Below are 16,725 nucleotides of genomic sequence, written 5' to 3' on the forward strand. Positions count from 1 at the left end.
AAACAGCTTGTATTATATAGATTAGTGTCTTTTAGTTTTTAGCATTAATTAAATTCGCATGACTGTGATCTCTCAGTCGTCCGGTAGGCTCCGGCTTATTCCCTGAGTTGATAAGGTATTAGTGAGGTTCTATTTGAATATAGTTGGTTATGCCTAACTGAAATCTATTCAATGGGCACAGTTCGCATTGGATTGGAGGAGATATTTTTCAATTTCCCAGTTTAAACTCCCAACCTTTTGTTAATAGTAGGGATATCTCGTATAGGCTAGTATATGATTATCACTGCATACTAACAGTATTGAAAGGGTTGTCGTGCGGAGAGATATATATTCATAACTGAATTGCTTTCGGGGAGCCATAGTTCATATCAGTCTACTTTGGGGTTTACTTCCTGTTGAAAAAGGTGAAAGCGTAAGGAAGGATAGGGTGAATTTAGGGTGGGAGGATTCTACGCATTACTACGAGCGGGAGAAATATGATAGTAATGGTCTTCTCGAAAGTAATCAATTTCAGATTAAACTACAAAATATATTCACCCAAGAAGTTTACCTTAATTATTTTCTCCGGTTCCTCATCTAATTGATATTCAGGATCAATAATTACATCATCAAAATACTCGTTGGAACCCTTTAGCTCAGCTAAAATGTTGAGTTCACTTTGTATTTTTCTTAAGCGATTGTTCCTCTTTAAAACTTCATCCATTTGATCCTGTTTGAATTTATAGAGACCAGCGAATTGTTTGTTGAAGTACACGCGAAGATTGTACATATCCAACTGCGAAAAAGGAGATGAGATATTAATAAATAAAATATTTAAAATATAGAAACATTTAATTTTAAAAATGGTTGTAAATATGTTTGCCATTTTCTTGTTTCCTTTAATATGTCCTCTGCGATCTAAATAAAATGAATGTGTGTGAGCATATTGTCATTCATACATACCTCTCCTAAAATTTTCTCCGAAAAGGTCTGTTGGAAGGTAACGACATCCATTTGTTCATACCGATTAGGATGGGGTTCTATAAAATTATGTGTGCTGGTGCCCGTCAAGGCGTATTTCAAACGCTTCATTCGAATATATTCCTGAGAACTGTCTTGCACTTCAGTCTCGCTTGAGGACGTACTATGTTTGAATCCTGATTCTTCGTCAACAAACGTGGGGGCCTGAGAAAGCTGTTGGATCATTTTCTCCGCTGATTTCGGAAGCCACGGTTGAAACTTATCAACTTTGGCAACCATGTTCTCCGTGTTAAGCCACAGAAGCACTTTTTTCAAATCCTCTTCGCTCGCTCTATCCTTTTGTAGAAGCGGATAATTTTCACAGCAAATGCTGGAGAATATTCCGCGAACTTTACATCCTTGCACGGCCATTCGATTCCAGGTGTTGTCTATTATCCACTGTGTGATGCGGTTTTGGTCAGCAACATATGCTTTCATTGCTCTGTCCTCTAGTTCGCGCTCTTGACGGGCCATTTCAAAGAGGCTTTCAGCCCACTCCTTACTTAAGTTGAAATTTTGCAGTGGGAGTCTTTCATTTTCTGGCCATTCCTCATTGAGGTCTATGAGTACTTTCAATTTTTCCTTTAAATTTAGAAACTCTTCAAAGATTTGATCCTTTTCCTTTTTATGTTCCTGTCTTTCGTGTTCCAGCTCACGTTTCTGTTTTACTTCTAGCCAGGTCTTATCTAGAAAACGTATGCATATGTATTTGATTCTATAATTGTATGTAGAGATGACAGCATTACCTGCATCTTCGCCTGTTGGATGGAAACTTCTCGTTGCTTTAGTGAACATTGCTGCGACAGTTTCACTTTGTAGTGAGTTAGCCAATTCTGTCATCTTCGTAGAACTGGCATAATTAGGATCGATGCGGAAACATTTCAGAGTACTTTGAATACCTAAGCATATTCCATACCTGCAAGGGGCTCATATCAAGTGAATTCTACCAGAATAGGTGATGTAGGTGATATAGAGTTCAGTGCAATAGATTTCTCCTTTTAAATGTGAACGTTAATTAGGACTCGTGATCAATGCAACGCATAACGTGGAGGACGCAAATTCTTCACTCATGCACAAAAATTAGGTCAAAAGTACGTTTGATGCCAGAGATAATCATACTCGCATTAACATTGAATCCTTTGATACCTCTTGCAGTAGGCATCATGAAATACTTTTGCCGGGAACATTCTTTCCCTTAGGACATATTGGTAGCGAAATAGAAGCAAACAATTTTTTTTGAAACTCGAAACACTGCAACTGCATCGCTGCAATTAATCTGTTCTTTGGTTCAGGGAGTGACACGGAAGAAATGAGTAGTTTAGCAGGAATATAGAATCATTGACTTTTTAGTAGAGCACTGGAAAACATTTGGAACAACTCAAAGGTAATAACGAAGAGAAAACTAAAACTAAACAATGAATGTCGCATGCAATTGTGGGCAGTATGTAGAAGATATTGAAGGACGAAGTAAATTTGCAATTTGTGATGACCATTGATAGCTCTTCACGTCCACCCAACTATTGGTATGCTGACGATATCGACACCATGGGAAGAACTACCCGAGACGTACAAACTGTCTTCATCCAGACCGAGCAGGCGGCGCGAGATCTTGGGCTGCACATCAATGAAGGCATCAAGGGAACCAGTCAACACCATCAAACCGCACTGGTCAAACAGGAAGAATAAGGATAGGAGAATACAACTTTGAGACCGTTGACAATTTCTTCTATCTAGGGTCGAAAATCACAACCGATAACAGCTACGATGATGAAATCCGTGCACGGTTGTTGTCAGCCAACAGAGCCTATTTCAGCTTACAAAACCTCATAGGGTCAAAGCTCTTACTGTACAAGACTATGATCTTGCCAGTTCTCATGTATTACTCGGAAACTTGGGTTCTTAGCAAGAAAAATTACGAACTCTTGACCGCGTTCGAGAGAAGAATCCTCCGAAGAATTTTTGGCCCCCTACATGAGGATGGACTATTCCGTAGCCTAGACAATGAAGAAATCTATGAGCGATACCATGACCGTCCGGGTTTGGATAAAATCCTGCTCAATAGGTTACGGTGGGCGGGTCACTTAATCCGTATGGATGAGGATGATCCCACCTGGAAAGTATATAAGGGCAATATCTATGGTAGAAAAAGAAGACGAGGCAGACCATGCCTAAGATGGAGCGATGGCGTAGGCCAGAACGCCGGACAGCTTTTAGGGATATCTAATTGAGGCAGAGAGTTTGCAGATTCTTCATTTAAGAAAATCTTGCCAAGGTGTCTTTGTATGAGATATGAGGATGTCGGGCAACTGCATAAAAAGTGCAGGGCCGTCTCCTCCTTCTTCTCACATTGGCTGCACGTAGCCAAAACAACTACCCCAATCATTTCAATATGGTAGTTTAAGGAGCAGTGCCCCGTTAAAAACCTTACTAGGGTTTCCGTGTCCCCCTTCTTAAGGGACAAGGACTTTTGCCTGCCGAAAAGAGTCCAAATTTCTCCACACGGTTGTGTGAATCCTTTCAATTTCAGCCTTCAAAGTAGATTTGACAGTAGATGGTCAGATTCCAAGAGCTGGTTCTTACCCCACCATTGTGGATTCAGACCCTCGGCGAGCCAGTCTGTCAGCCTTCTCATTACCGGCGATGTTAGAGTGCCCTGGCAACCACATCAGGAATGTTTCGTTCAGTCGGCCAAGTTTCAGCAGCCCCTGATGACAACTCCATACCAACTGGCTTGACATATCGTTGCCATTTAGTGTAGACATTCTTCTGCTGCAATGAAATGGCATATATCTCCGCCTGGAATATGGTCGTCATTTTTCCGAGGGATCAGGCCAGTTCTATAATCGGATTCTCCGAGAACACCCTCCATGACTGACCCGTCGGTGAAGATTATTAGGCTTGTAATCTGAAAAGACTCATGGGCATTTGTCGACCATTTTTCTCTTTCGGTGATTACGACAGTGTATGTCTTTTCAAGGATGAATCTGGAAACCATATGATCGATTGGCATGAGGGCTACCGGATGTTTTTCAAGGAATTTACAGTTAGACGCATGACCGTGTGATGATTGGCCGCCTGAGGCGGTGAGTCGGCGTAGTACTTATTGCTCCAGTGATACTTAGGCAACCAAGTCTCTGAATCTGCGTTAGCAGCTTCCTGCTGTTAGCAAAGTTCTGTCTTGGCCACCAGACGATACATGGATACATCAAAATGGTTTTTGTTATGGATGTATACATTCAGTATAGCTGTTTTGGTGAAAGTCCCCAGGTCTTACCTATCGCATTCCTGCAGCACCAAAGCAGTCTGCAGGATTTCTGATATTGTTCCTGGATATGATGTTTCCATGTTAACTTGGAGTCGAAATGTACTCCTAGGTAGGTAGGTAGGTATCAGTGGCCGCTCCGAGGAGCCCAATTAGCGCTTTGGTGCGCCGTTTTGATGCCACAAACTCCCAAGACCGTGACTGTTGTTATAGGAACAGGGAAGCGGAGTCCAGCTGGCTCGGATCCTCAGAGCCAGCCCGTAGCATTCACGAAGGAAAGCAGCTCTCCGACCCTGTAACTAGAAATCTCACCGAGGTCCCCAAAGAATGGTTTACCCAGTGTCCGCAGCCTGACTCGAGCTAGAGCCGGGCAATCGCAGAGAAAGTGCATGAGGGTTTCCCTTCCTTCTCCGCAGCTTCGGCAATGCGAGTTGTAGGGTAAGCCGAGCCTAGCGGCATGGTCCCCTATGGGCCAGTGCCCCGTGCAGACCGCCGTAATCTTGAATGCATTTGATTACTCCTACTCCTAAGTACTTGACTATTTGTGCCAGCTGGATTTCCGCCCCTGCTAAGGTGGGTAGCGTATAACTGTCCCACCTGACGTTCCTAGTGAACATAACTAGTCTAGTTTTCCTAGCGTTCACCGTGAGTCCATTGCGGAGGTACCAGCTGTGGATTTCATGCAGAGTTGCATTCAAGCTAGGTCGCCCGCAAATGCATGTGCGCAGACTTTTTTGTCCTCCAGGAGCCACAGCAGGGTATCCATTACCAAGAGCCATAACAGTGGAACGGACCCCTCCCTGTAGGCAGCCCCTGAGACATCCTGCTTCAATAGACTTCTGGTCCACCGATATGTGGATTTTTCTCCAGTCTAGCATGTGAAGGATCCAACTGATTAGCAGCGGTTCAATTCCATGCTGTCTTCCTGCATCACAAATTGCCGCAAATGAGGCATAATTGAAGGCACCTCTGATGTCCATGAATGCGTCTAAGGCGTATTCTTTTTCGAACATCGCCTTTTTAATTTTTGCCGTAAGTTCATGGAGTGCTGTCTCCGTGGATTTGCCTTTTTGGTAGGTGTGTTGCCTATGGTGAAGTGGCCTCTTAGAAACGTGTGTATCGCTTATGAAGCGATCTACCAGACTTTCTAGTCCTTTTAGCAGAAAGGACGTTCGAAGGATCGGTCGAAAGCTTTTTGCGTCTGTGTAGGTGGGTTTTCCTGGTTTGGGAATGATTCATTCCCAAGGTAAGGAAGGAAGGTATTATTAATACCTTCACATCACGCCTTTTAATTGGAATATAAGCATATGCTAGCATGCACGATATATATTCCGAATGTGTAGACCCAGGGCATCCATTCCCTCTATTACCACCGCAGGAATGATGCTATTCGGACCTGCAGACTTGTATCTATGGAACGAGTTAAATGTTCATTTTACTCGCTCTAGTAATACTACTTTGCACGCCAGATTCCAGTCCCTCGGTTGAGGGCTGTATGCACCTGTTGGCCCCGAGATCAGATTTTGGATATTGCCTGGGAAGTGCACTTCAAGCGAATGGTTTGCCATTTCTTCATCACTTTCTGTGTATCTCCCGTTCTTTAAACGTAAATAACGCAGTTTCTGGCTACGTTCTTTGACCGGAATCTGCTTCAGCTTTGAGGTTGCCTCAAGAGAATTAGTCTCTTTGCAAAAGCGTCTCCATGATGATCGTTTAGCCGATCTTATGCTCTTCTTTAAAGCCTTCTGTGCCTCTTTATAGCGGTTCCAGCTAGCGCCTGAATCACCTTTCAGAGCGCGTTTGAGGAGCATCCTTGTCTTTCTCCTCTGTTTTGCCACCATGTTCCACCATGGTGTTTTACTCCACTTAGGCATCTTGAGTGGACAGCTTTCTTCAAAAGCTTCTCTCATGCTAGTTGGGGGTTGTCTTCTTAATTCCAGCAATGGATTTGATGCGCTTCCCAGGGATCGTGACTCGGGTGCTCAATTCTATTTTATACATCACCCAATATAAAATTGTTTGCTTTCTACAGAGTGTGGCATCATAACTTCCTTTTTTAAAATGCACGCCACTCAGTTAGTTGATGTCATAGCGGAGCGCTAGTGGTATCGTTCAAGAGGGGATACTGTAAAGTTTTGTCCCGACATGGTTCAGTCGCCATCATATGTTGGAATAGTGAGGAGCGTGCCTTTGCCGTTGAGGTTTACTTTTCAAGCGGATGTTCGGTTATTGCAACACAGCGTGCATTTCGGAATCACTTTAATTTAGCCCCGTTGGCTCCCGTCCCAGACCGCAAATCAATTGTTACATGGGTCACTACATTCAGACAAACTGCAAGTGCGACAAAAAGAAGAACTGGAGTCCCTCGGCCCGTTAGATCACCTGAGAACATTGAAGCAGTGAGAGCGTCAATGTTGCGATCGCCACGGCGTTCTGCGCGCAAACACGCATCTGTCCTTGGACTATCCGATCGTTCTGTGAGAAGAATTCTTCGTGATGATCTTCATTTTCATCCCTCTAAGATGGCGATAGTGCAGGAACTTTCAGAACGTAACTTCAATTCTCGGATGAACGCGTGTGAGCATTTTCCCGAGGGTGCTATTGTTTTTTTTTAGCGATGAAGCCCATTTTCATTTGGGTGGGTCGGTTAACAAACAAAACATGCGCTACTGGGCTGACACCAACCCTCGAGAATTGCATCAAAAACCTTTGCATTCACCCAAAGTCACAGTGTGGTGTGCAATTTCCTCAGCTAGAATTATTGATCCCTGGTTTTTTGAGGAAAATGAGGTTACAGTGACAGTGAATTTGGACCGGTATGTAGACATGCTACAGGATTTTTTTTTTCCCACGGCTAGAAAATTTGGATTTGGGGGACACTTGGTTCCAACAAGACGGTGCAACAGCACACACTTCAAGAGTATCGATGGCTGTTTTGAGGGAACACTTTCCAGAGCGCCTTATCTCAATTAGAGGCGATTTGGAATGGCCGGCACGCTCTTCCGATCTGTATTTTTATGTGATTTTTTTCTATGGGGTTTTTTGAAATGCCGTGTTTATGTGAACCGTCCAAGAACCCTACAAGATTTGAAGACCAATATCCAAGAAGAAATTGCCAACATAACACCTGCTATGCTAACAAGAGTTATGACAAACGCCAGAAATCGGTTTACGCAATGTATGGAGGGGGACGTCACTTAACAGATTTGATCTTCAAAACAATGTAAATAAAAACTTTAGACATGTACCTACATTATAAAAAATAAATAAATATTTTCCGATGCAAACAATAGTTTTTATTGAGTTTTGAAAAAAGGAAGTTATGCTGCCGCACCCTGTAGAAATACCCTTCTTCGAGATAAATCGCTCTTTTGATGAAAGTCTATGCCTGGGCTGCAAAATAAGTTTATCAGAAATCTAACTATTTTGAAGTTTCATCATCATCATCATCATCATGAACAGCGCAATAACTGGTATTTGGTCTAGGAATCCTTAAGTAAAGAATTCCAGACATCCTGGTATCGTGTCGAGGCCTACCAATTCGAGATCCCTAAACGCTGCCTGGTTTTCTGGCCTAAGCCATCGCTTCATCTCAGGCAGGATTTGGCACACTTTCTTTTTCTTTCTCTAGATATATCCCTTATAGACAGCTTGGTTTGGATTATCCTCACCTATTCCGGAATAAGTAACCCGCCCACTACAAACTTTTGACTCCTTCTCGGACACTACCTTGTCATGGTGGGGGAGCCTGTGGTAGTTTACTACTACACTTAGGGAGTCAACAAAATCGTGAACATGGAAACAAAGGATTGTAACTCTCCAAGTGGTATGAAGCACAGGTTTCCTGTGATTAGGAGGAAGGTCGTGGCCGAGGAACGGATTTTGGAGGCCTCACTAGATTTCTGTTCCCTCACGTGATAAATCCGTGGAAGGCAGGCCCTTCACTTCAGTGGAAAGCCTGCACTCGGTGTCTATGGCGTGGTCAGCCAGAAAGGATTGTATAGCAACTCCCATAATGAGAGGAACTGGAAGCCTGACTACGGCCGGTCTGTCGATGACACAACATACCAAAACCTCTTCCTATCAACAGGCAGCATGGCTGGCAAAGTTGCAGGACTGCCCTTATATATTCCTGGTTCAAGAGCCATGGGTTCGTTTTATCAAAATCTGTGGCATTGGATCAATAAAGGCGACTAGGATCTTCTTCGATAAGAGATTCTCGAGACCGAAGCCTGCGTTTTGATGTCAAAATTGTTAGAGTCAATTATGTTGAGACAATTCTGTTCCCAGGATCTTGTTGTGGTCAACTTAAAATAACAGGCTAATGGTGAGAGGAGAAGCGTCATAGTTGCCTCTGTTTACTTACCTTATGATTCTGTTGGTGCAGTAGCAAATGCAGTTTAGTTGGTGTGATGACCTTGAATGCTACGGCAGAGAAAGAGCTGACTTTTGAGAAAGTATGGTAAGACTCTGGGAAAATGGTAAAAGTAAAGGAAATACTTAATTTGGAGGAGCAGAACTAAAGAGGAAGTTGGGATGAATTAACGGTAAGTAGTGCAAAGCTAAGATTTACACGGCATGACGGCAGAATCTGCTGCAAGTGGGTAGATACTTGTTCAACGTTTTCGAAACTGAAGGATTGGAGTGTACAAATGTGATGGGTGTGTTACGAGCAACAACAGGGGGTATCATTTCGAAGCATGATGAAAAACTAAGCAGTGAGAATTTGGACGTCATTGAAACTATAACGAAGTGCAAACGGTGGTTTTATTGGGTTAGATGTTTAGGATCAGATTGTGTGAAATTATGTGAACGGTAAGACTTTGTAAAAGGGCCGAAGAGACGAAGGCGGAAGTACATGCTCCTATGTGAAATGGGAACTACATTCGGAAGGAGTTTTATGTTTGAGGTAAAGCCGTCATCAGAGAGCAGTAAGAAAAAATTGCATATTTCTGGTAATAGGAGACAAGCAAAATTTGATGTAAGAACCAAATCCGTTGGTTCCTTTGAGGATCAATTGGTATTATCGTTGAGTAGAGAAGGGGAAAACAAGTTGTAATTGAAATTGGGAGTTCCTCGTTGGGAAATTACGGAATTTAGCTATGGCGTTAACTAAATTAGTCGAAGTGGGCAAAGCTGAACGAAAATGAAATAGAAGTACCTTCAGGTACGATTCGGAACACCAGGTAGATAGTGATGATTGTTGTTCGGGAAGTTTAGTCGGTGGGCAGTGTAACGAAGATCACTTTGGAAAAATTATGTGTGACGTCAATTGAAATCGCAGTAATGACACCAAAATTATACAACACTAGGACGAATATTTAGTTAGGATAATTGTTAACAGATGACTTCAATGCCAGTAAAGAAATCTTGTCAAATGCGCAAAGTAGTTTTTTAGTAAAGTGTTTGCATGACTTTCTGGAATGTTCCGCGGAGTATAAAAGGTCGGAGGTCCGCCCACGGGTCCAGTCTAGTTCTAGAGTTAGAACAGGTTGCGTCGGCTATAAGCAGCCCTCGAATTGTACCGCTTGAAGGAATTGTTCTATAATTAATTATGCAGTATGATTGTATAATTTAGTGTAAAATAAAGGCTTATATTAAAATTATAGAACGGGTTTCTGCCTAGTGCTACGTAATCAGTGATACGAGCTATGTAAAGCAAGAACATAACAACTGCAAAGAACTCATATCGCGGGTGCATAGAAGTGGTTTTTACGCTAAGCCTCACCTGAATGTTTTCACCAACCACAAAAAATTTATTTTTTAACCAAAATTAATAGCTATCTGACAAGCCCGTGTTCAATATCTGCATACGGACAAAATTCGTCCACAAAATACTGGCAAATTGAATAGGTCAGTCATCGGTTTCGAAATAATACCAATGAGTAAATTTGCTAGCAGGAATACATTTCCCATAATACGCACACAGCGGGCCTTGAAGGCAGGACTTCATTTTATATCACATATGTACAAACATATGTATACCTGTCAAGATTAGGCTCCGTTGCAAACATTTGATAGCAGGAACAATTGGTATTTACCCTACTATATTACAATCGGAACGTCCAGACCTATTGCATTGAAATGAAATTCATTTACCGTTACGTACTTCCTAGCTGGATCAACACGAACTTTCCGCATCCTATGTGCATATCGGTTTTGAGCAAAATACACGGCATCTATTTTTCTGGTGTGTGCATCAAATATGCAAACAATGCCGTCCATACCCCACGTGACTATGAAATGCGTATTGCTCACCACTTCCAGGTAGGGTAGTTGATTGAATGTTGCAATGACTTCCATTGACTTTATAACGTCGCCTTGCATTTCAAGGATATGGATGTCACGTTTCATGTATGGTGTTGCAATGTACTGGTTGGGATTTGTTGCTGACGCCACGATTGATGTGTAGCGCTCTGCAAGGGAGATGGTAGTCTCTGTTTTTTTACGGTTTCCTAGCGTGACTGTGACTCGATGGATTTTGTTAGAGGCAATCGTGTTTTCCATATCTTTATCCATGGGAGACAGCAGGAGTAGATGAATAATCATGTCGGTAGGTTGCTGAGCACAAAAATGCAGATCGGGATATTCAAAAGTGAAATGCGCGGTGATATCGAGCCGACCCCCAATTTTTCCTGTTATAACGTAGAAATCTCCATAGCGATCATTAACTACGAGAACGTCTCCTGATGGGGCAAAGCGAAGCTGATCTATCCACGTTTCGCTCAGATTGAATTCTGTAATTATCTTCGGCTTTTTAGGGGTGTAGTATGACAATAAGGTAACCATCCCCATTTGATTTCCAATTGCAATATAAGGGTAGTGGGGATGACTTCTGATATTTACTATGTTTTGCGTCTTCGTAGTTGCAATCTGTAAATAGAATGGTTCAATTGAATAACTTTTAGGGTATACAGTACTTTAATTTTAGATAGTTTGCTCTGCAAGCTTTGAATGTACGAATTCGTTGAATGTAAGCAAGAACCGGCGGTACCAAAGAGGGAAGCTCATGCTGCAGCAGAAAAAGTCCGGCCAGAGTATCGCTTTACAGTGTAATGACTTGTGTAGTAGATATACTGCCAAAAGCGGCGGCTCCTGTAAACCACCTGTGGATCGGGGGTGCAAGTGGTTACAATAAGCGAACCATAAAACTAATGTATGGTTAGCTGATTTTATAGCTGAAGCGGCTTTGTGGGCGTGCATGGTCAAGTCATACAGGGATGGGTATACATAGACGGAATATACGTCTACAGTTACTCCGCCAAGCCTGAAGTTGGTAGAGTTCGAAGATATGCTGCACGGATTGGAACGAAGCGAAGGTTATGACTGCAAGAGGGCGTTGTCTCTTGAATGACTTCATGCCGGTAGATATCATATTATATCATATCATAACGGTGGTCAGGTTAACATTTACCGGAAAGGAAGGGCCGATTCGACTTGTACTGGACTTTTGCTAGATCTTCACTAACTCGCGATATTTCTTTGAACGTCAGTGAATACTACACATACAGTGATCACTAGGCAATTCAGGTGGTTGTAATAACAGCGAAGGAAGTACTTCAGATTTGTAGTAAACAGGAAGACAATAAAGTATTATTCGTCCAAGGTGTACCAAATAAAGTCCTTGAGTTGTTGTTATGTCAAGCCCGGAATTTTAAGGTTGTTTGAAGCATGGTTGGCGGATGGGACATTTCCTAAGGTATGGAAACGATAAAAGATAAAGGTTTACCTCCTGGAGAACCATCTTCCTACAGACCTATGTTGTTTTTGGATACTATGGGGTAAATGCTGGAGCGAATAATTTATAACAGATCCCTCCCGGCAGAAGACAGTCTGAGAGCCTTATTCTATGGTCAGTGAGAGAGGTATGGTCAGATCAACCATTGATGCGATCAAGATGGTGACTGGTTTGCCTGAAAATGCAACGCACGAAAAAGCATTACAGTAGAATCCCGATATATCGTATGTTCAAGCTGTTTGCCGACGACTGGTGTACCCAGTTGCTTAGCTGCACTTGTGGCTATCTAACAGGAAGAAAGTTTTGACACAATGCAGACTGTGGAGCCAGGAAATACATTATTTCCAAAAGTTCTGCATTGGGACCACTATTGTGGAACTTCATGTATGTATAATTATGTCCTCAAAGTTTCAGTAATTAGGACAGCCATGATGGTGGGTTATTCCGGTGGTATAGATGTGATTATTATTGGAAAACATCTCGTAGATGTGGAGTTGTATTCATCCGAAGTAAACACTGCAAAGAAGAATTGGCTGAAAGATGCAAGTCCTGCCCTCGCAGAGTACCTTAACGACTGCTTGGATCCGAATCGAGAACCCCTTCGAAACCAGCAATAGTTCAAACTATTGCAGCCATAGTTTGAATTTGTAACTAACTATCGCAGCTTTAGTTTGAATTTGTAATAGCTTTTGCAACACGCTTGCATTAAGAAGTGTAATGTCAGCATAGCATGGCAAGGATGATACCAAATGTTGGAAGCGGGGGAGAGGCGGGCGGTGATTATAATTGGAGAAGCTTGATTTTTCGCACATCTTAACCCATACGGGCACAAGCCCTCGCGATTGAAAACGCTACTGCCAGTGGGGAGTGTATAGTTGAAGTTGAAAAGACGAAATTTTCACGCCAAACTACTCGAGTGATGTAAGATGCCCTCATCGCACTGGGTAACAAGTTCATGGAGCTCCCAGAATTCATCAACGAACATCGGAATATTCATAAGAATATAGGGGCCATAATGAGAGGAGTCAAGTTGACGCATGGTAAGGTCCAGGATGAAAGAGGAGTGAAGAGATTGATTGAAAAAACGGGCCAGGCGACACAAGTGAGAACGAGAGAAGAGGGCAGGAAGGTATAAAACCGTCATGAGAAAAAAGCAGGAACAGATGAGGAGCACGGCTGCAGGGGCTGGTGAAACTCACGTAGCTGCAATTCTGCAAATAGGGAGTGAATTTCACAAGGGCAATATGAAAGCCTGGAGAAACGTGGCATCTCGGAAAAGGAGAAAACGGACGCTATCATTATCCTTAAGCGTGGTGAAGGGACATATGGTGACATTCTCAGGAAAGCGAGGGTAGACCCCAACTCATCAATTTGGGTGGAAGGATATCTTATGTCGGAAATCAAAAAATCCAAGGATACAATCCAGAACAAATTCTTAAATCAGATTGGAAACCGCTTAAGACAGGAAGCTGATATAAAGGCTAGCTGAACGGAGATAGCTATAGTCTGCAAATATGTAGATATGGCCACCACGTAGGAGGTTCGCGAAGTCTTCGAAAAGCAGGTTGACCACATCAGATTATAAGAGTTAGCAGTGAGAAAACTAAGAAAATCTTATGGTGGTGGCTATTATCAGTTTACCAGGCAATTCTACTGGGTTATGTGTTAGTTAAGGAGGAGGTGGCACTGATGTGCTGTCTGAAATACTTTGGTCCCGATCAGGACTCTAGGGCTGACCCAAATTGCTTATTATGCAAAGGAAAGGAGGGTGTGAATTATCAGAACATTGCAGTCAGGCAACAAATGTTCGGTATACAGGAAAGTCCTCAACACACACTGCAGATGAGGTTGAAACTAACCCTCAACCCCTGCCAGGCAGCGCAGTACTTATTCTCGCATACCATCCGTGAAAAAGACATTGATATGTCCTTAATTAGTTAGCCATATTGAAATCACGGTGGTGGCACTTGAGTCAAAGGCCAAACTGGCCAAACAGATCTATGAGCTCTCGGAGAATAAGCTTTCCAGGAAATAGGATGAAAGGAGGTTGGTTTTATCAGAGCAACAGTGAAGTGAGCAGATGCTAAAGATGCTAAGCGCTCTGGATCTGGGGGCGAGGGGAAGTTGGCCGAACATCATAGCATGGGATCTTAGCGTGTGGGTACTTGCATGGGGCAGCTGGATCACGAATGTGAGAGGATGTGTTCTGTTTGAAGCATTCCAGGGGTATGTTGGAGTCACCCAAATCACTCAATGGGTGGCGGAAGCATGCGATACCCAGAAAACGCTACTTATCAGTAGGCAATACAACTACTGGGGAAACAGGAAAATCGCAGCTTTGTGAGTCACAGTTTTTTCGGGCACACAGGCTATTCCAGAGGTATAGGGAAAATCCGGTAGCAACGATCGAGAGATGACAAAAAGGCAACAGCGGAGCGGCTAAAAAAAGTCATTCGGTCGTGCTGCTCCCAGTGTAGGAGTGAGGCAGCGTCTGATGAGTTGCCTCTGCCCTTCAGGGTAGTAATGAAAATGAAAAAGGCTTTGAAGAGCATTTCAGGTGACCGGCTTACATAGCTATTTCTGGACATTTGGTTGGTGGACAAGTTTGGTCGGAAATTGGTTCTCACAGATTCTCTAGTATAAGATGGATTAGGGCCCCAAAAGTACATCGTTATAGTCGGGTATCATACAGTTCGGTGCTGGATTTTCTGCTGTGGAATATCAGGTATTATGGGGTGTTGTTTATCCTTCCCTTGCGATTGTCGGCTTTGGGTATGGTTTGGTCGTAATTGTTGCAGCAAAATACCGAGAGGATGAGGGGGTTCACACGATGGAATCAGTGCGAGTGACAAGTTCTGGCTAGAAGGATCATGCTGAACTTGACGAGTGAGAAAACGGAAGCGGTTTTAATAATGAACCGTAGGAAGATGAGCTCTGTGAAAGTGAAATTCGGTGGACATACGGTCCGGCTATCAAATACTAGGAGATGGTGATTAATGCCAAATTGACCGTTAGAGAATACAGAGTGTGCATGCCAAAAGGGAGTTAGTCCCACCACAGCAGTTGCAAAGGTGCTGCCGAACTTAGCGGGCAGAAAAATGATCGTAGATTGCTTCTAGCTGGAGTGATGTGATCTATTCTGCTTTATACGTTCCCTGTGCCGCGGAGTGACGTAATTTACAAAACGGGCCAATCAAGCGCTGGGCAGGAGTCTGAGCCCAGAGAATGTAGTTGCGGAGACGTTGAGTTCGAAAGAGAAGTGGCTTGTGTTTCCTCCGCAATCATAAGAATACAGAACGAGCTGCTGAAGAAAGTTAGAAGCAGAAAACAAAAAAGGAGCAAAAACCCGAGTACTTAAACGCAAACCCACCCCGCGTAATAAATTGTGGTTCTGCGGGGCTGGGACTGAAGAGACCGCGGATGGTTTTTAGTAGATTCGAATCAATCGATAAAAAAACACAAGATATTTTTTGCGGAATAAACAAAAGTAATATAGCCTCACAGTCTACGATACACCTTGATATGGGGACTTGGGCCTAGGTAATGAGAAAACACGTTCTTATCATTTGACCGATGATTGTTTATGCATCTGTAGTGTGGAATGTTAGGGTGAAAGAACATCGATTTGTATTGTAAGATAACCTGCACTTCAGGTTAAAGTACATATAGGGCATCCTAAGAGTGGTAATGGATATGGAAATCTACGGCCATAGTCAATCAGTTCTGAGGGCGTTGAACATTCTTTGGATCACAAAGAAGTTGTTCAGGATTACATACATTCTATGATCTCTGAATGTAGGTTGAGTAGGGTGGTAATACTTCGGGTACCTTGGTATTGTCGCGTTTGTGAAGTGAATTTTCTTCTATGTCCTGACCGGAACTAATGGTTGGCGTATCAGCCGTATAAGCTTATGTCAGCGATGGACAGGCTTCCCATAAAGATAGGTGATAGACACTGAATGCGATTGGAGATACCAAATTTTCCTAATCAGAACCAAAAACCTTCCTAGAAAGTCTCTTCTGCCAAACAGAACCTAAACATGGGTAAGTATTCTGGCCTACCCGACTGGCCGCAAATAGTTTGCTGGTTCTTGATTGTTGCTGAGAATAGGAGAATTACAGGATGATATGTATTTATCCAGTTAAGAGGAAGTGGAACTCATGAAACACTTCCTACATCACTTCCTGGGTAAAGAGGATTCCGTCTAATGGGCATAGGGCATCAGATTTCTGGCACTGATGTATTTCAGTTGTTGCGGGAAGTATGCTATCCACTGATTGATTCCGATTTGCAAATGGATCTGGAATATTCGGTTAGGAGTGGTGCGAAGCCTCACGGGCCACTTTGGCCTTAGTGTTCGTGTCCTGAATTTCCCATTATCCAATAAACACACATCTTCCGAGAAACAGAACTAGACTCCATTGACAATTTAATGTATCTCACTCCATTTTGGTTCGAAGAGTTGATTTGCTGGGTTAGTGAGCATTACACTTATATTGATTAGTAGATAGTCTTTCTCCTCATTAGAGAGGGAGGAATCGGCAAGGGAAAGTGCTTTTACAACAATATAGCCAGGGTTTTTGGCTGGTCCATTCTGGCTTTTAAGGGGAATCACCAGTAGTTGAAGCAAGGATACCGCGATTTCTTAAGTGGCTTAAGGAAGACTTTTCGGAGAAGTAAGAGGGGATGTTATAACAAATTGTTCCTTGAAGCGAATTTGAACTT

The 16,725-nt window shown here is 42.9% G+C and overlaps 1 protein-coding gene across 1 annotated transcript in view; it reads right to left on the minus strand.

Annotated features, from left to right (window-relative positions):
• LOC119648583 (cilia- and flagella-associated protein 43) overlaps positions 1–16,725 on the minus strand; it is a 39,579-nt gene that overhangs the window by 20,563 nt on the left and 2,291 nt on the right. The window contains exons 5-8 of the mRNA XM_038050354.1: positions 10,371–11,134; positions 1,746–1,915; positions 943–1,685; positions 551–775 (exon numbers count right to left, since the gene is read on the minus strand). Of these exons, the coding sequence (XP_037906282.1) occupies positions 551–775; positions 943–1,685; positions 1,746–1,915; positions 10,371–11,134 (1,902 nt within the window). The remainder of the gene's footprint in view (positions 1–550; positions 776–942; positions 1,686–1,745; positions 1,916–10,370; positions 11,135–16,725) is intronic.

The sequence above is a fragment of the Hermetia illucens genome, chromosome 2, assembly GCF_905115235.1.
Source record: "Hermetia illucens chromosome 2, iHerIll2.2.curated.20191125, whole genome shotgun sequence".
Classification (NCBI taxonomy): domain Eukaryota; kingdom Metazoa; phylum Arthropoda; class Insecta; order Diptera; family Stratiomyidae; genus Hermetia; species Hermetia illucens.